Here is a 20,662-nt window from a genome sequence, read left to right as displayed (position 1 = left end):
ATAAAGTATTCATTCTAAAATCTTTGGTTTGAGAGAGAAACTTCACGTAATGAGATGATCTGTGAGAAGCAGACAAAAAGGACGTCCAGGAACAGTGCATGAGTTGGGGAGGAAGGTCAGGAGAGAATGGACTGACGTAAGAAACCTGCTCTGCTAATTAAAAACGATGACTACATATAAGAGCGATAGTTATTTCCATGCATACAACATCCTGCTTTAGAAAGCTTAAGAGATTGGTACATGGGGTGATAAAGAGCACCATGCTTTAATACCCCATTATATACACTGCTCAAAATGATAAAAAGCAAGTATACATAAAATACTATGGCCTCCACAATTTGGATTACCATAATGACATTTGTAAGGTATGCAACATTTGACAAAATGTCTCAAATGGAACGTACACTTGAACCAGTCTCAATTTCACAGGCAGATTTCATGACTTTTTCTTTGCTTAGTTTACCTGGATCTCACAAATGTCAGAGAATTGTAGAAGATGTAAAAATTAACAGGTTCATAGAGTTTAACATTTTCAGTGAACTATAAATGAAGCTCCACTCCATGGCGCAATATTGCCCAAGATCCACCCACCACTCCCCGCACACCCTTGATTCCATCCATTGATGCTTAATGAATTGGAGACAGAACTCTGCAGCGTTCCTTTATTACAAAGCTCAAGCTTTCACAAATCTCCGCACCATTCAGCTTCAACTTCATTCTTTAAACTGTACCATTTATAAAAGGCGATTGATTCACATTATCCTTTACTAAAATAATAATAAAAAAGAATCTTAAATAAAAAGTATGATAACTCTAAAACAAAAAAGAAAAAGGTACCGTGTCAACTGGAACTGAGCAAGGGTTCAGAGGGGGTCTGAAACTCCCAGCCTCGATAACTTGAAGTATTTCACTTTGGCCGAGATCTCAGAAACTATGATTGTTCTACTCTACACTCAAGTTCTACCTGCTCTCCCCCAGGAGATCACTGTTACGAGATAAAAATGTGAATAAGATCACTCTTATTTAATGGAATAAATCTCAACATGTTCAGATTTGCAGTTTCACTCTCCTTTTTGTAAGCAAATTGGTATTCAGCAAAGGGTCTAAGAATTATGTTCTGGCTGCCACGGGCTTCATGACAGGTACTGTGCAAACACTAATTTCATAACACATTGAAGTGGAAGATTTATGTATGAGATAGCATTAGGTTAAACGATCATTGAAAGTAAAACAGGATTTTCAGTCCCACAGAAAGGGGGATTTAATTCAAGTTTTCATAAGGGTTAAGTCTCTCAACTCAATTTGAGCGGAGTAAAATTTAGGATTTGGAAAGTACCTGGGGTGTTGACAGCATAATTAGTTTTGGCCTCTATTAACATCTGACCAAGGCACCAGGCTACTAGTACAGCCGGCTTCAGTGATGAAGAAAAGGCGGTTAAAAAAACCCTAACAATTGGAAAAGGCGGGGAAAGAGCCTTCAAATCTCATTGGTCACGGTAAAGGTGTGGTAATGGAGGCACGCTCTAGGCTAGGATGTTGCCCACAGTCTATCATCAATGACAGTGTTCCGTTATGTCCACTACAACAGCCTTTTTCCAGCTAAACAAGAAGTAGCCAGTTCCAGCTCCGGCTGCCACAGCGATGCAAAGGTAGGCGTTGTAGGACATGAAGATCAGCATCAAGAAGTAGCTGGTCACCACCTGGAAGATGTGTAGCACTGTCTGTGTCATGTGTGGTAGGCTCAGCATCTGTTGGCTAAGAAGAGAGAGGAAACGACATTAGAATGAAGCAAACTAAAAGGTTTTGAGCCACCATAAAGGAAGTTGGTAAATAATTCCAAACCATATCCTTATTTCAACAATTTTGTTTTACAAGTGGACCAGCTTTTTCCTGCACTAATCTTCATTACTCGCTAAACAAACCAATAGTAGCTCATGTTCAAATTTTCAAGCAATTCCTTGATTGTTTATTTGTTCATAGGTTCTTTAAACAAACCGCATTTCTAATGGATAAAACCAGGCCTCAAATGTTCTTCTTCGTGTCTGAAGGGATTTGTAGGATGAAGAATCATTACCATCTATGCCAGAGGGACAGGGTGCTCTTAAAGAATTTCCTCTGTTAACAGCCCAAGACACAGAATTATTACTAAGATCAGCCAAGTCGGGTTCTCCCACCGACTTAATCCCCGCCAAGAATGCCAAAAAGTTGGCAGAAGAATTAGCTGAACCTCTCTGCTCTGTTTTGAATCACTCCATTAAAGAAGGCAAACTACCCAATGCCTGGAAAACTGCCCAAATGATGCCAATCTGTAAGAATACGAAGTTGGCCTCCGATGTTATCACTAATTACCACCCTATTTCCCGGTTACCCCTATATAGCAAACTCTTGGCTAAACATGTGAACACCCATCTGTCGGCTTTTCTGGAGGCCTCCAATTGTCTGGACCATTCTCAATCCAGCTTCCGGACAAAATATGGTACAGAAATGGCTTTGGTGAAGGTAACAGATGATATAAGAATGCTAGCGGATGCAGGTCAAGTAGTGATTTTGGTACTGCTTGACCTGTCTGCTGCGTTCGACACCATATCTCACCAAATCTTGGTAGACAGACTCTGTCTTGCAGGGGTTCAGGACTCGGCTCTGAATTGGATACAGGATTTTCTAACTGACAGGACCCAAACAGTTAATCTAGGACCTTTTCAATCTAAAATTAGCAATGTAACGAAGGGTGTGCCACAGGGTTCCTGCCTCAGTTCATCCTTGTTCAATGTTTATGTCGCCCCTTTGGCTGATCTGCTTAGGAAGATCGGATTTTTTCCCATCTCCTACGCAGATGACACAGCTGATCTTCACCTATGAAAAATTCACCCCTGATGTCCAGAAAGTGTTCTCTGAAGGCATGAATACCATCACCCTTTGGATGAAGAGACATTTCTTGCAACTGAACACAGGGAAAACGGAGATCATGCTGTTTAAGGACGCCATCTTTGGATGGTCTCCTGGCTGGTGGCCTGAAGAATTAGAGGCAGCCCCTACCCCAAGGACTGAGATTAAAAATCTAGGAGTACTAGTCAATAGAGACCTCAATCTGGAGGGTCATATTGCAGCAGTTAAACGCTCTTGCTTTAATGCACTGAGCCTTCTTCGGAAGACATTCCATTTTCTTCCCATGAGCACACGTAAAATGCTAATCCACGCTCTAGTCTTGAGCCGACTGGACTACAGCAACGCACCGTTGATATCTGCTAGGGAACATGATTTACAGAGTCTGCAGGTAGTACAGAACACTGCTGCTCGTTTGGTGACTAGTGCCCCCTATCAAACCCCGTCCCTTCCTCTCTTACACAGCCTACACTGGCTTCCAATCCGTAAGAGAATTCAGTTTAAAGTATGTTGCTTGGTATTTAAAGGCCTTAATTCTATGGGCCCAACATACTTGTCAGAAAAATTAGTCAAATACTCACCTGGGCATTCGCTTCGAACTGAAGGTAAAAGCCTGCTTACTGTTCCTCGCATTAAGCAGACTAGATTAGGAGGCAAATCCTTCTCTTACCTGGCCCCTAAATTATGGAACTCTTCCATTATACCTGCGGGAGGAAGTAAATTATCTATCTTTTAGGAAAAAACTTAAGACCCAGCTTTTCTAATCTCTTCCCCCTGTGAAATACATTTTGATCCTAAGCGCGGAGATACCCCATTTGGGGTGAGTCAGGCGCTCTATAAATGCAATAAATAAATAAATAAATTACACAGTGTGTCATAGCTGAGTGGACAAAAATTAAAGCACACTTCTTGATTTGTTAGTTTCTCTTCCACGCCTTCTCATTGGTATGCTGAGTAATAGAGAGATGGAGAGTGAAACAGAGATTAAGAGAGAGGAAGGAGGGAAAAAACACTGGCACGAAAGAGACCAATGAGTGAGTTCTGGAATGCTATTATGCCAGGTAGTATGCTGTTGACTATAGCATTCTAGTGTTCATTATAGTAATGGGTGAGGTCAGAGTTAGCTCAAGGACTCGGACAGGGCTTCTAGTCTCTCCCTATGTTTTGGGATATTACTGCCCTAAACCTCACTGAATAGGTCATTCATACATTATGTGTCTTCCATTCGATGCTTCGAAATTGTAACATCTGATAAGAGGTTGGTTGCGTCATTCTGATCAAAATCTCCTCCTAGGTGACCATTATATTAAAACAGAGTTCTGATGGTAGGAACTGCGTATCCCAGTAAACGTGTTCCTCTGGATAATACTTCGCTGTCACATCAGTAACAAAATATGGCTTTCTTAACTGAAATATGTTAAACTTCCCTATTCCTGACATTGAGCTACAAAATTTATAGTCTTAAGTGAATTGAAAAATCCAAAATAAATAGTGTTTACCATAAGCAGCACTCACTTCACATTTGTTGAGTGCTATTGGAGGGTCACAACTGGCTTACTGTGGTGATCTAGTTTGCTTTTAAGCCTTTGATATACGCACACACTCGCATGTGTAAGTGCCCAGCATTTCTGATCCACAGGACTCCTGACATGGAGGGCTTTGACAGAGCTAAAACTCCACTGCTCCCGCCTGATCTTACTCCAAGCCATTTCATTGAGCACCAATTGATTCTTGTCAGAGCACTCTGAATATATAACACATTGATACAATTCAAGCCCCCTCATGTTCATTTCTTAAGTTCAAAAGAATTTTATTGAGAGAATAAAGGTGCCAACATACAATATATAAATTAAACAAAGGTCATCACAATACAAAAAAGCCTTAAAAGAAATACATGAATTGGAGTGTAATAAACGGTAAGAATAAAACTCAAGAAGGTGAGAAAAATACAGTTAACATCAAGTTAAAACAAAGGAATGATCAGGGATATCATGGTGGTTTAAGGACTTCTTGTTCCCCGTGTTCATTTCTAACTTGTAGAACAGTTAAGGGTGGGAGGTATAGTACGGTGGGTGAAGAGCTACTAGTACCAGACCTGGAAGGAAGATGTACGTTTGGCCCTCAGTAGACACTCATCTTTGAGGCACAACTTTAGAAACACATCCTCCAGGGTCCAACTGATTTCTCATCTTAGGACTAATCTTTTTACTAACAATAGCTTGCATCAAGGTGTTTTAGATCTCTTGGTGTAGTAGAATGTGGTGCAAGTAAATGTTCTGTGCGCATTGCAGTTGGAGACAGAGGTCGCATTTGAGGTCTGGATTGCACTCCATTGTGGAGCACCATTTTACACAGGCACTTTAAATTGTTAATCACAATCCCTAGAAATTCCATTGACTAGTTTATTTTAAAAATGCTTTAGAGGAACATTAAATGGAGCAGAAGAGACCACATGACTGGGAAAAAAACAACAATGTTTTGAGCAGGTTGTTCCAGACACTGCAGTAAGGATCATGTGTTGGAGTTGGCTGGCACTGTATTCTACTTGGACTTCTTAGCTACCAGGAAACATGATTGGTGGACATGGTCTTGCTGGCAGCAGAAAAGACAGGAGCTTCTGAGCTTCAGTTGCATCAATGAGGGTGTTTTACTACTGATGTCCTGGGGTCATCTTACTGCTGGACCCAGAAGCTAGCATCAGCTACATCCTTTTAGGACTTGTCCCTTAGGGAAGCAATGTACAACAGTTCAAGGCTTACTCAGGGAGGTGACATGAGCTAGAGAAACAGATCTCAGTGGGAGGGCAATAACAATGAATCAATGTTCAAGCAGTACTTAGTGTAAGGAGAAGAACAGCAGTTTATTCTACACACATCTCAATATTACAAATATGAAATATCAGTATATATGGAATTTAGTAAATGAATAAGAACTGGTAATAAAGTCTATACACAATGAACAGGGTCAGTCTCCTTATTTTAGTGCAGGGTCAGTCGCTTTCTATGGCTCTCCTACCAAGGGATCTGGACATAGAGGAACTCTTTACCAAATCTCAGCCTGGGCCTGTTAGCCCTGTTTGGATATGCTATCTAGTCTAGTCTTTCTTCGATGTCTAGAGCAGCAGCTAACCGCAGTTACAAGTGCCCGAAAACAGCATCTCTAACTTAAGCCTCTTCCTGAATCCAGCACCTCCCTCTCCAGATCCTGCTCAAACAAGACTCAAAGCTCAACCGTTCACACTCCCGGACCTGATGTCAAGAAAGGTGAAGATGGGTAGTAGGAGCCCTTGGTTGGAGAGTAGGGTGCACACTTGTGCCTCTGAACCAAAATCCCTGAACCCGGTGGTAATGGGTGCAAACGGGACACAGTATCTTAAGAACACAGTGAGAATGAAGCCGCACAGAATCTTTGGTTCACACAACCACGGTTTCTTGCCACTACATCCTTCCATATAATGGCATCTAGTGGGATGGTTACGCTGCAGCTGCTAGGTGGCGCTGGACGCAATCCACAGGATGTTAAGGGTTTAGGCTTTAGGCTGCGCTGGCAACTTGAGCTCTGCTCTGTTTTGGGCGATATCTGGCTTCAGAGAAATGAATATCTTTTTTTTTTAAAAAGCAGCATTTAACAACAAATAAACATGTGAATTGGGAGTTTAAGTTACTTTTGTAGTACAAATCTACCCCATTTAAATAAGGCTATATGAAAATGGCAACGGCGTTTGTGAAGTTGTATGCTGTAATGTAGGACTGAAATACAGAAGCACGCTGGTTTACATCTGCCTGAAGTTCCCATCTTTACAAAGAGTCCTTACCCCACAGTCTTGTGTGTCTCCATCAGCGTTGTTCCATTGGGCCCGGGTACCGGCATAGAGTTGTAGCGAATGCTGACCTGGGACTTCCTGAGCATACTTTCACGTGCAATCTTCAAGAACTCGTAAAAAACAGCTATCAAGAAGACAGCTACAAATGCGCCAGCCATTTCTGCAAGAAAGTATGGTAGACAAAGAAGAAATATGTGTGAATATGTAATCTGTGGCAGGAACGAACGTCTGATTTTTTTTTTAGCAGGGTGGCTAAAATATCTGCCAGGGGTTTAGGGCGGTGACAGCGAAGCCATGCTCACCAGAAAAGGGAATACAAGTGTCCTAGAAACAGTTCTATAAATGAAAGTACATGAAGGGCCAATAGGATGTTTAATTTAAAGACACTGTGAAGGTAAATCTTGCATGCCTTAAACCTGATAAAGCGGTTGCTGGAAACACTTGCTAACTCAAATTCAAAGATTCATCTGGGACAGCGAACATGAAAGCCCCTAAATTAAAGGGAAAGCCTTGTCAAAGACGGGAACAAGGGCATGTGGAAGACCAAGATCGCCCAAATCTAAGCAAGCTCCAGAGTTCAGAGCCCCCTGCTTTGAGCCAGTCTGCTTACTTGCCTTTCCTGCTTGACTAGTCCCTAGTAGGTTCATTGATGTAGAACATTAGAGAGGTGCACTTGAATCTCCAGGATGATGTCAACAGAGAGATAAATAAGTGGAACAACTACAATTCATTCCAGGGCCCACTACAGCTCAATTTCTGGAAGAGTGTGCAAAACTAAGAAGATAAACACTCCTGTGCCATCAAAAAGCTTGCAAAGAGCATCCACACCCAGACTGGGTGGAAAATAAATGTTGTCAAAGTAGGAACAAGGAGAGACCTTTAAACATAATAAACAGTCATGCTAGGCCCAGCCTAACTGAGGCTTCAACCATGGAGTGCGCAGCCAAAGAGGGACACATTGTGAAATTCAAGAGAAATAGGAAATTAAAACCATGCTTAGAGACAAAAGAAACCCATGCACTACCAGCCATCATAAACCATCATCATAAAACAGACACATGATTTTTAGGCAGGAATTTTAAAATTACCAGTTCTTATGACTGTTCATAAGATCGAGATCAAGGAGTAGTCAATGGCCAAAGATTGCATAGTGAAGAACTGCAGAAGACCGCATATTCCACAGTTCCTGAATGCTAACAAAGATCTGGTCCTCAAATACTAGGAGTTTACAATTGGGATGAACAGTCCCATGTCTCAATCACTCCAAAGTGGATGACGTTCAGGCCACTTGTAGTTGTAACTCACAGTCACACTGTAGGAGAGTAGGGTCTGCTTTCCTATGGTCACCCCAATTTTTGCTTTTTGCTTCACTGGTTTTCGACTTAATGTGGCTGTGGGCCTGCTAATCAGACCCACTGCCTACTGTTCTCTCTCTAAATTCACATACATGTACTTTAGGTACATCACCAAGTTGGTATTGGGTCACCTTATCAGCCCCTGTACAGTGTACTATAGGTACCCAGGGCATAGGTGCATCCAAGGCCTACCAGGGGCTGCAGCATATCTTTTGTCACCCCTGGCTGGCCATCCAAACAGACACAAATGGATGATCACTCAGCTGGGGCAAGATCGCGTAATCACCCCTTGCTTAGATATAGTATACCTATGTCTAAACCTATATCTGGACACATATACACCTATAAGTCACTCCTATGGCAGGCCTTAACAATCCTGGAGGCAGAGTGCTTGGTTTTATGTGGGATGGTGCTCTAGCAAGAGCTGAGCCTGTCTGCAGCTTTCGGAACCATTTCCTTATAGCTGTTTCAGGGTATTGCCATACCATATACTCTTAAGTGCATTAAAATCCTCGCGGTTATTGCTAACTTTGGTTTGGCTTTATCAAAACATGTCGTGTAAGGTGTCATACACTTTGGAATACTACCCCATCACCAGTTCTGGCGACGGGGGTAGCATTCCACCCTTCTAGAGGGAGAAGACATGTAACTTTACTTAAATGCGGTTAAATCTAACCAGAGCCCCAGCATCACAAAATGGATGCTGCTGCCACAGACACGAGTCTGGCCTCCTGCTGCTGACCGAAACTCCGGCAGGGGAGGCCTGGACAAAAGGTATCCTGTCACAGGGAGGTGTTACACCACCCCAGACAGGAGATAGTGGATGGAGGCAGGCAGGGCGAGTGAAACTAGACACTGCCTGGGGCGCACAAGGCTCCCTATGCATAGCCCAGTTCAAACCGGTGCTGGGGCACTCCAGCCCCAGCTCTGGCGCGAAACTGGACAAAGGGAAAGGGGTGTAACCACCCCCTTCCTGGGTCCCACCCATAGGAGGGACCTAGCAGGATATCCAGCCCCTTGATTTGGAATAAAAGTAGGAGCTGTGCCCATAGACTTTAGATAATCCTGACTGAAACTTTGAAACGAAACTCTGGACCCTTTGACATCCCACTCGACGTGGAAGACTGAAGAATCTCCCTTGTGGTCAAGGAGTGACCACCCTGTGCAAACAGGCACCATCCAGCGCCCAATGGTTTGCTTTGTTGCAGCTCCCGCCGGAGCTCGAGCGACAGAACGACAAGAACCGGATTCCCAGACATCCAACAGCCCGATCCACAGCCACAGCAAAGCTGAGACCTGTGGAGGAGACGTGAGACGTGGGACCGGCCATCTTGAAAAGACTGCGAAGTGCTGACCGTGCAGCTGCCGAGGCACCCTCGAAGCTGTGCATTGGGGTTTGAGAAGCCCCAGTCCCGAGCAGCTCGTTCACCGAAGATCACCCCTCCACACTCACCGAGTGCTGCGTGGGGCCCTTTTGCATTTTCCTGCTCAACGCGTCTGTCCGGTCACTTGCCCGTTGGCTAGTGGCATCTACGACAACGAATCTTTGAAATTACTCTGCTGGCCTGGTTGCTCCAGACTGGCCCTCGCTCCCCTGAAAAGGGGCAGCACCTGTGACCTTTCTGGTCCGAGTAAGAAGCGATCTTCAAATCCTGCGTGGGTTGCATTTGCCAATGCTGTTGAATCCGATCCGGAAGCCGACACCGCCGACAGCGAGAGCCTTCGTGGGACAGCTCGTGATCCACTCCTGGTCTTCCTCGATGTCCCAGAGTCCACGTGGCAGCAGAGACAAGCTTCTCGACAACCACCTGGTTGCGCCCGACATCGCCTGGTTCCTTCCTGGTTCCATCCTGGTCACTGGCTAGTGACCCAGACTCTGTCCCCTCTGCTTTCAGGTACTCTACATCTTCGATCCACCCTTGGATCCAACCGGACTCTTCTCTCCTGGCCGCCTACAGCATCTTCATCTCCAGGCTCCATAAATCTCCACGACGAAATCCGACACACGTTGGCACCTATGCACCCGCTTCCTGTGGGTGAGGTAACGATACAACACCGGTGCTCCTGTAGTGGTTTACACCTCTAGTGTCCTAGTTTTAAGTGGCTAAGTTCTAGTCCAGTCGGAAGACTTCCAAAGCAGTAACTTTATAACTTTTACGCACCATTGACTTGCATTGGTGCATGCGTGTGCTTTTAGTGCTGCACCCGAATCCCGCGGGCTACTCCCGTCCTAACTACAGTTAGTCCAGTGTAGTCCCAGGGATTCCCAAGGCCCTAGGCCTTACCACTGTTTGTAAAGCGGTTTTTATACCACTTATTTAATATATGGTTTGATTGGCCACCGGGCCTATCCATAATTGTGCAACTTTTGTATGTTTAACTGTGCTTTTGTTTAAACGCTTGGGCCTCTGCCCTCATCAAGAGTACAGAGGATTATTCTAGTAATAAATACATATATTTTTATAATATATAACTTGTGTGGTGTCCTTTCATTGGATATTACAGGATTGCATATGGTAAAACAGCTGGCTTCACATGCCCTCTTTAGTTAAGCCTAAGACTGCTTAGTCCATGCTACCCTTAGGATAGCTTGTCTATAAGGTGGACTTTACAACCACCACCATAAGGGTTGTTTGGACTGATACAAGGTGCTCACTAGAATAGTGAACATCATATATCAGGCCAACTTCTCACACAGACCTACTGGGGGAAAGATAAGCTGTACATCTCATGTAAGTAATGCCCATCCAATCCCATCCCATCCCATCCTTCAGAGCTCTGCATTGCCCTGCATGGTTTTAAACCTAGTAGTCCATTGCAATCAAGCCCAGTCTACCCCTTTAAAATATCCACCTTCCCATAACACTCATGAAGTTACTCCTTCTCCTTATTTTTTTATACTGAATGTCTAAATCATGGTATGCAGCCCGACTATTATTATTCTTTTCTTTGTTACATTTTTGTTATGATGAGTATTTCTTTTAATGTGCTGACAACGAAAGGCTTGTGTCGAAATGAGCTAGGATTAAGCATGATTACATGTTTAGGGACGGTCTATACTACTTACCATCTTTGCGACAAACATATTTCTGTTTCTGTGTATGGTGCAGATGGATTGGCATAGACCCTCACCAAAATATACTTTTCAACAAGATTCTTGCTATAGTCATACAGCTAACAGTGGCCAGGATGACTAAATTATGAATCTAAGCAATTCACGTCCCCATCATCGTAGAAAGCATCTTAGTAGTGCCATGAAATGCATGTTGATTGGTGATGCTTACACCATTCTGTAATATACATAAATGAGAGGCTTTGTATTTTGAGTTTAGAAAGAATCCACATTTCTGCTAATTTCATTAAGCAAATATGTTTAAAAAGTCTACACGGGGCCTTTATGCTTCATAGCCAAAAGGCACATTTTTGTTACTTAAAAGTTCAAATAGAACTAGGCTTATTTGTGTAATATTTGTATTTTCTACCACGATGACGTTACCTTTCAGAAATTCCCCAGTAGGGTTTCTAAACGTGTGCATTAAAGGTTCAGGAGGCATGGCGAAAACTGCTGCTAGAATAGAGAATGTTATTTTGCTCCTTAGCACTATAATCTGATGTGCATACCTTTTTTCCTAAGTCTTACAAGATAGTGTCTTTGAGAGCTCTTTGCAACAGCATTGTGTTTTTCACAACTGCACACTATTGGATTTGTATATGAATTATTATGTGGTGTGCTTTGAATGTGTTAGTCCTTGGAGAGATTTTCAAATGTTTTGAAAAATATTGTAAGTAGTATTATGGTTTACTTTTAAACAACATGATTTTGAACAGATTTTAACAAATTGAATTGTTGTGTTCCTGGGCACAACTAGATTTAATCAATAAATCAAAAATAGCTTTATTCGATTGTTACATAGCAATCATAAAAGCACACAATTATAAAATACATAAACAATTTCATGTAAAAGTTCATAGTAAAAGATTACATGCAGTCACATTAAATATTACAGAATTACAATCTTAAAAATATAACCATCATTACTGTGCAAGAAAAGCATTCAAGTAAACATAAATTTCCTGCGATAAAACACTTTTTTCAAAAAGGCTGTGATTCTAAGAACACTATTTTCATTATCTAATAATTGTAATGACAGTAGAGCAGGGCGACATTGGCGTAATCCAGATTGTTTTAGAATAGGGACCAAAAACAACCGCCTGTCAGTAGAGAAAGATTTACAGAATAAAATGACATGAATTGTAGTTTGGGGGAAATGTTATCACAAGGGCAGGGCCGGAGATCATGTGTCCAATCATTCATTACGGGAAAAGTGACTAGTCTATGAAAATCCCTAGCCTAAAACTGGTTAATAAGAACCGGTCATAGGCACCGGGCACAAAGGATAAGTAGGGTTGAATATTAAAAGTAGTTAAAACCAGTTGATTGTGCAGGACAGTGGGCTTTGAAATCTCAGATGTCATTCTCAGGGTATCCAGCAGCATTAAACACTCTTTCCTCAGATCCTTTCTGGTTACTGCCTTAATAGAAGGAGGATTTAGAAAATTCTGTAACTGGCCCAAATCCTTAAAGAAATCATGAACGTATCTCAGCCAGGTAATCCTCATTGCTCCTTCCAGTTTCATAATATCTAAAAGGATATCTCTGTTCAGTTTTGTTTCATCTTTCGTCCATAGCCTGTGCCACAATAGCACAGGCTCTGACCTGATTAAATCAGAGATAAACGGGAGGCCTAATTCAACAACTAGATTCAAAGTTGGAGTGTTTTGAGCCCATAAGGAATTCCTAGCAGCTTTATATGAAAGGAGCTAATCAAACCTATACGGACTAAGCTAGTTGATCAAAGGGAGACTTAGTAATTACAATGGTAATTTATTTAATACAGGATTTATTTAAAATTGAAAGCCCCATGTAACCTGCAAAAAGGTGTGCAAACCTCAAGTAAGCTTTAAATCTGTGTTTTCAAATGCCCTTTGTAATTCTGCACACTTTTTTTCAGAATCCCAGTCACTCTCAGGTTTGGCAGGAACCCATTTTTGGGACGTCAGAAATAGGCAATATACACAAAAAAGGATTCTTTGAGCCAGACTGTTCTGGAAATGGATGATGCTGAAGTTGTTCTTGAGCGCCTTTAAGTATCTTTGTTTTAAAAGCTTAACTGCACCTATTCAATACCAATTAAAATTAAAGAATGACAAAAATAAACATAATTTTAGGGATTCAATACTTTACACATTGGTAACCGTAAAACCCTCACTCAACTGGCCAGCCACTATTTGCAACAGGCATACAAGGTCTTTAAAGATAGAGTCAACAGCATTGCAGAGTCTTACACACCATCAGTTACTCAACAGGAACCAGTGAAGCCTTGTATCAGCTAGGTCATTTAGCGAGACTACTCTTGCATAGGCAAAATATCAGAGGAAAGAGTATAGTGTAGAAATGTTGACCTAAATTGTAGAGTACCCAAAGAATCATAATTTAATCTGAGAAATTAATTATTGCATAAAAAGGGCATCATAGGGGCTCAAACACGGCACAGCAGGGTTAAAGCCCTGGGTATTTTCTGTCTGAACCCTGCAATGAGATAGTGAAAACTCAGCTTAGTTATTAGTTAAAAGAACAGAAATAAATCCATTCAACTTCATGCCCTCATACCCTGAAATATGGCATTCGAAGACCTCAATAGTTGTAATACAGAAACTTAATTGTGCAGTTGTCAGAGAGCAACTAGACATGGTATGTCCAAGCAAAGAGTTGTCAAAATGTTCCTAAAGATAAAACTGAGCGCTGTTACACACTGCAACCTCTAAAAGGTACCTTTAAGCTTTCTTCGGACCATGCAACACTTCAAATCTCACACTCAACAGGATCATTTATGAAAAATACATAAAAGGAAAGGACCCATATGAGGAATTCACCAACCTCCTGGTGTGTTGATCACAACGCCAGAAAAAAGCAGCTCTACATGTTCGTATCCAAAGTAAAATGTCATGTGCTGCAAACAAGAAAATCATGAAGATTTAGCAAAATTTTAAGGAAAACAATGGACTAATTGAGTTTATGGAAAGTACTCGACAAACTGAGTTAACTTCCATAGAGAATTAGAGCTAGAAATAGGTATTAAACCAAAAGGAAAAAACATTTACAAACATTCATAATCAGAACTTACATAATAAAATCAATAATTTCTAAAAATATCTTTGTATACATTTGGTGGATTCTGGTTCCGGAATATACAGAAGCCTCGAGAGTAGTTAGTCTCAGTACCACCACCACATACCATGGGTCTGATTACCTAGGATATCTGGCTACCTACCATCCGCAGTAACAAGCTAGAGAATGGTATTCAATTCGGAGTATTAAGATATTTCAGATTTTTCAGGATGGAAGCTACCACATCCATGATTTGGTCCATTTTTCTGTCAAGAACCTCATTACAACATGCTCATAATTTGCTCATAATTTGCCAACATAATATGTCACCCTGTAGATACCTGTGGATACCTTACCAAGTGGTGTAGTATTTACCAGATTTAGTATTGCCACATCTTTACAAGGTCCTAGCAATGTGTGTGTTCCCAATACTTAGATACACAAATTCAAAATGTCAAGTTTTTAGCCACAAGAATTCCTAGCTCAAACAGCATGGAGATTACAGAAATAGATGAATGAGGGCCCCAAGTGTAAAAAGTATATAGGTGCACTCTGCTTTGAGTCGTTCAGGAAACACAGGCGAAGTTCTAAACAAACAATTTAAAACAGTGTGCTTGGGTTGAGACCCAAAATTATACTTCACATTTTCACTTCAATGGTATATAATATATTATGTAAATCAGGTCTGTCCCCATAAAGGAGTCGCAGTATGATATCGGTTTCACATGCTGTAAGCAGTGGTGTCACCAGATTAACACCGTAACAGTTTATGAACATTAAAAGTTCCCCTACAAAGGGGGAAAGGATGCTGCTTGTATCGTTCACAGTTTAGATTTAAGGGGGGAGTTTTGTTGAGGAGCACGCTTAACTGTTCATACTTTAGGACTTACTCTAAGGATACAAAACCACTTATAACAAGTGAAACCAAGAATAGCCACCCCTAACACTGTATGCTGCTTTCTGCCAATTAACAATTAGCCTATTTAAATACTCATAAATGACTAATTAGTAAGGCATTAGGTTGCTTCTGCAATCCATCATGAGTTCTATGCAGGTTAAAAGTATCATTGGCATACTGCAACTAATTTACTGAGACAGAGTTATGATTGTGGAGTATCGGACCCTCTGGCATTAAGAGACTTTAACCAGTAAAGTACCTTGCTTTTCACTGGGATAGCCAATCCCTTATCCTACGTAGTACCCAAGTACCAGCGTGCTGATGGCTTATGAGGCAGAGAAAGTAATAGACGAAGCTCATGCTCTAAATGTAGTAGGTCTCTTTCTCTCCACTGAACCAAATGCCATAAAAATCAATAAACACACAGAAGAGGTCTAACTGTGAGGTAAGATAAAATAGGATGATTGTTCGCAGGGCAGGCTTTAGGGCAGTGTGACTGGTGCAGCCGCACTGGGCGCTGACCTGTGATGGGGACGCTGACCTCGGAGGGAGGAGGGGAGGGGGGCGATGTTTGGCAATAGCTTATGATTGGAGAGAGGAGGGGCATTTATGCCCGGTGATAGTGAGAGAATCTGAGGAGGAGGTCATGGGGTTTGAGGGCGCCAAAAATGATTGTCGCACTGAGCGCCACCAGCGCTAAAGCCGGCCCGGATTGTTTGTTCCCTTCAAACTCTAAACGAGGCCCTTATATTGAGGTCTCAACCAATCACCAGTTGGTAGCCTTTGACTTCACTGTAGCCGTCCTCATCTCAGCATAATAACTTTATGGGTTTCACACGCATATTTAACTTAGTTACCAAATAGGAACCACTCAAGTGGGAGCTTCAGCAGCAACTGCTCTTCTATTGGCCTTTGCTTGCTCCATCTGACAACCTCTAAAATGAGTGAGTTCGCTATATGCATGTGGTCTACTACTTGCAGCATTCCTCCAACACAACAAGAAAGGTGGCACGGTCTTACATGTGCACACTACATACTGTATATATTGAGTACATGCAATATTGAAATAGATCAATTGGACACATATCAAAATAAATGCAGTGCAAACTAATATACACTCTGACGACCTAAGCGTAGGTATGAATCATTAGGACATACACAGAATTCAAATATATATGCAAATACTGTTCGTTATTATATGCAAATCCAAATAGGAGTATGTAATGAGTGCAATTACCAATGTGTCTTTATAATTTATAAGTATTAATTTTTCTTCCTAAACGGACTGTCTTATTTCTGAATTACAGACGTTGTATAAAATTCCACATTTTGTGTAGACTTCAAAATCACTGTGGTTTGTTCTATGACAAACTTACTCACGGCAAGCTCAGAGAAGGAGGCCAATTGGTGGATCCGCATGAACGTCACTGCCAAGAGTAAGGAACTCTTAGGTGTTAAGTCTAGGCTATGCAACTGCTTAGATTGATATCCCAGCAAGCAAACGCTATTTCTCAGAAATACCCCATCTGTAGAGTACATCTGTCTGAGTAAAACAGATTGGGATCGCAACATCTTAGGAGTATGTGTTCCAAAGCGTACGCACTGAAGGTTTTGTAGTGAAAAGTTATGATATCCGATGGTAAGCATACAAAGTCATCTACAATTTAGTAACTAAACAGAAAATTAAAGAAGAATACATACTTATTGGGAACCATAAAGATATGGTAGTAATTCTAAAAAGTGTAATGTTATTTGGATGTGCGACTAACATGACAAAACGTGACAAAAAGCATTTCAGGAAAATCAATCAGAAACGTCTATCATTTTTGAGCTGGGCAATTTCACCTAAAAAAGAATTGATTCTTGGCATGCAGATTATCATATGATTGACCACACCACTAGCTCAGCCATTAAGCTCGTCTCAAAAGACATCAACTAATGTGAATCTTGTATGTGCTATAGGTCGCCCACTTCAACCTTCAATAGTCTTTCTGTGATCGGTAGCTTCCCTTGTCTGTCTCTGCTCCCTCTACTAAGCCGGCAGCTGGCTTTTTTCTCCTACTCTTGTATTGTTGATATTGTTTTAAAACACTCTAAGGAGTGGTTTCTTGTTTCACTCTCATACCCATCAGCATCTGCTTCGTACTAGAAAACGCTTTTGGTGGCAAGACCTTTACTGCCCTTCTGTCACTCCTCACACTGAAATTCTAGTCCATACACTGGTTCACTGATAATATTTGTCCTATGGCCAACAAACATTTAGAAAAGACCAACTCTCTTTGACACTTGCGCTCTCACATCTACTATCACTGAATCCGAATACTCTTACCATCACTGACCCATCATATTAGCCTTTGTGCCTTTAAACACACTCCCAATTGGGATCTACTCCCAGTCTGAATCCCTTCTTTTGTTCCACTGCTTCGGCTCATACTGAAGTTTTTCCTTTTTACACATCCAATGATGCCTCCATTTTGTGATGCTCTTATTTCACCATCTCTGCACCGGTGTGTTGTCAAACCTTCTCTTCCTTTTACTACCCTATTGTGTGCCTCCAACATCCATACTAGCACACTTACAATTTTCTGTATCGGTTGAATGTTTTCTTGCTATGTAGCCCCTATTCTCCCAGAACCTGCCACTGATGGTTGTTTAGTCCATGCTGATCTTTCATACCAAGAGTTATTTTTCAGTGATTCAACTATTCTCTGTTTTATTCTACCTTTCTAATACTGTATTTGTTCCTACAGCTGAAGCATATACCCACCCATTGCTATATATGGTTCTTGCCATACATATCTTTCTTCTAGGTACTTCCACTCATATTAGCTTTCTTTACGTGGGCTCTTATCCGGAATCACAATTATTGATACTGTCTTTGTCCCTTAGGCTATTCTTACCTCAAAGAAATTGATTTAAGATGGAATCCTCTCTGACAGGACAATATTCTTACCCCTTTCATCACACTTTCAATGTCCTGTTCTCTGTAATACGGGTCAGCTGACCTATTTTGTCCATTCTTGTTCCTCCCACTAGTACTACACTGTTACTCACTTCTTGCAGTCAATATATGTTATCACTCTCGCAAATTAATTTGTCATTTGCTCACCATCATGTTCATGCCGCCATGGTCGTGCCCAGGTGTTGTAGTTGGGTGGTGGTGTGGATGATCAGTTGAGTCACTCACTACTTCGAAGTTGGGAGCTGGTGTGGCATGAACCATCGAATGATCATGGTGGTGATCCATCTCCGAAAGCAGGAGGGAACAAAAGACAGACTGCTCCGCTGACAGCTATAAAAGCAGACAAAAAACAATTTTTCAGCTTCACGGTCTATAATGAACACATGTTCAATGCACAATAATAGCAGCGTTCATAGAACAAAAGCTTTCCACAGCAGTACAAGAACCTAATACAGCGTCTTTGATGGAACACAATACAAGGATAGGTTTATCCAGACTTCTTGATGATCTATGGCTTTTTTAGCATTCAACTAGGTTATTATGTTAAAAAATGCATAGGAAAACACTTAAAAATAGATCTAACCTCTTATGTAACATTCTTTGACAATATTAAACAGAAATTAAGGTTAGACAGAAAAAGAGGCGCCACTGTGGAATGTGGGCTGGGAATGGTTATGCGATGGGAAAGTGGAAACATTTTTTCACTGGTCAAATTGCACAGGCACTCATTTTTTTCCGCTGGATCAATTCACTCATTTTGGGAAAAGGATGCTGGGTTAGTGATCACCAACTAATTCCACATTCATGTTACTGGTTCTTCAGGCTTCTAGGTACACAATTCAGTTTTGCAATAGTTCTGTAACTGGCATTTGTGTAGACCACACCTGGCATTAGCATGGCCTCACAGAATTTTGTTGGCCAAGGGGAGTCTCTCTCTGCCACTGCAGGCTCAGACTGGCCGTGGAAAAAAAAAGCATGACAGTTAGTGGAATGAGACCAATGTCGGAGAGAATCCAGAAGAAAATAGGAAGGTCGATGTGGGACCAGGACTACCTGAAAGGTGCAAATTTCTTCGCAACACCCCACAGCTTGTTTTTGCTAACAGGGACATGTGTGCTGCTTAGAAGCTTTAAGTCCTCATCCTAAAATGCCTCTAACTTGACCAAATGTCTGATTAATATAGTTTTAGATAATAGCCACTAATCAACAGTGTTTCTCTGTAGGGTTTTATATGTTACTGCTCCAATTAAATGTATTCAATTCCATTATTTTAACCTATCTTGGTAGCTGTGTTATTCAAACAATTGAAGTGTTCAGCCTCTGACGGCCTGTATGCCCACCATAAGCTAATATACGGCTCCGCGATCCTTGATGGAAGGAGAGGCAGAGAAAGAAGACCACAACAATGTACTCTCACCTCTAAGGGTATGAATGTTGTGTTATGCGAGCATTGTTAATTTTCTCCATGCCTGCTTGATAAGTTGCTGTACTGAAGGAAATGTTTAAGTAAAACAGTATAATAAAATATGAAAATGTTGCTCATGTTAAAACTCGTGGTGCCCTATAGAACATGTACCCTACGCATAGCAGAATGCCACTGCACACTAGTTTGGCACCATATCCATAAAAAAGAGGATTATGCCCAAACCAGAATAGCACCAGACTCTGCCCTCATATAAAGTTAGCTACAGGACTGCAAGGATTTACTATGTGATGGGACAAAAATTGTAACTTCTGAGATCTATAATATCGATGTGCTAGGCGCAGCATTGAACAAGCCTCTACACGGCAAGCAAAACTATCAGTTGAAAGCAAAATAAAACGCTCAAGCAAAATAAATTTTGGAGTTTGGAATGTACCATCTTTATAAGAGGAAAACAAATAGGGTATTGTGTGCTGTAGAAAGTATTGTGTTATTTACTGAAGGAACAAACATTTAATTTACATTGTAAATGCTAAACTAAAAACGTGTTGGCTGGCTGAGAAGTAAACACTGATGGAATACATTAAATCAGGAAATAGTAATTTAGTGATGTACATTTTCGAACCCTCTATTTTTCGTCTCGCCTACAGACAGCTTTTAGCCGTTTGTTGCCCAATACCTGTGATGGTGTATACAATATCGATACTAAATTGGGCTTTGAGTCAGTGCACTGCTTATCATTGGTCGGCTATTTAGTCAATCTAATTTGCATGTTTTTTAGGTCAAGCCTAGCAAACCGCGCAAACTGCCAGGTTGCAAAAAAACTTGTGGGCATACGTACCAAGAACTTACAGAAGTTTAGAGCACACCTATCACTTACTACTGGTTGTTGGCTTTGTCACGCTCACTTGCCTGCTTCTTATTTGATAACTTTCTTTCCACCTTATGTATGTCCTTCCCCTGTAGCATGGCCATTTGACCATTTTTTTTCAGGGGTGATTTGTGTCCTTAAGCTGGCCACTATTAGGGAACTACTTTTTCTTTTGTTCAAGCACTCAAGTGAGAGTGCTGGAAAACACATGCACTCCGATGGTGTTACTCTCCCTGCACCCCCAAAATACCTACCCAGTGCTAATTCTCTCATTGCTG

General features: G+C 41.4%; 1 protein-coding gene across 2 annotated transcripts in view; it reads right to left on the bottom strand.

Moving 5' to 3' along the window:
* Nucleotides 1-648: 648 nt before the first annotated feature.
* SLC31A1 (solute carrier family 31 member 1) overlaps nucleotides 649-20,662 on the bottom strand; it is a 224,387-nt gene continuing 204,373 nt past the window's right edge. For both annotated transcript variants that reach the window (XM_078642123.1, XM_078642122.1), the window contains 4 exons: nucleotides 18,238-18,420; nucleotides 14,000-14,072; nucleotides 6,698-6,866; nucleotides 649-1,755 (listed from right to left, as the gene is read on the bottom strand). In XM_078642123.1, the coding sequence (XP_078498249.1) occupies nucleotides 1,554-1,755; nucleotides 6,698-6,866; nucleotides 14,000-14,072; nucleotides 18,238-18,375 (582 nt within the window). In that variant the 5' untranslated portion in view covers nucleotides 18,376-18,420 and the 3' untranslated portion in view covers nucleotides 649-1,553. The remainder of the gene's footprint in view (nucleotides 1,756-6,697; nucleotides 6,867-13,999; nucleotides 14,073-18,237; nucleotides 18,421-20,662) is intronic.

This window comes from Lissotriton helveticus, chromosome 5_1 (assembly GCF_964261635.1).
Source record: "Lissotriton helveticus chromosome 5_1, aLisHel1.1, whole genome shotgun sequence".
NCBI lineage: Eukaryota > Metazoa > Chordata > Amphibia > Caudata > Salamandridae > Lissotriton > Lissotriton helveticus.
The sequence above is the reverse complement of the archived record's forward strand: the minus strand, read 5'-3'. Positions and strand labels throughout refer to the sequence as shown.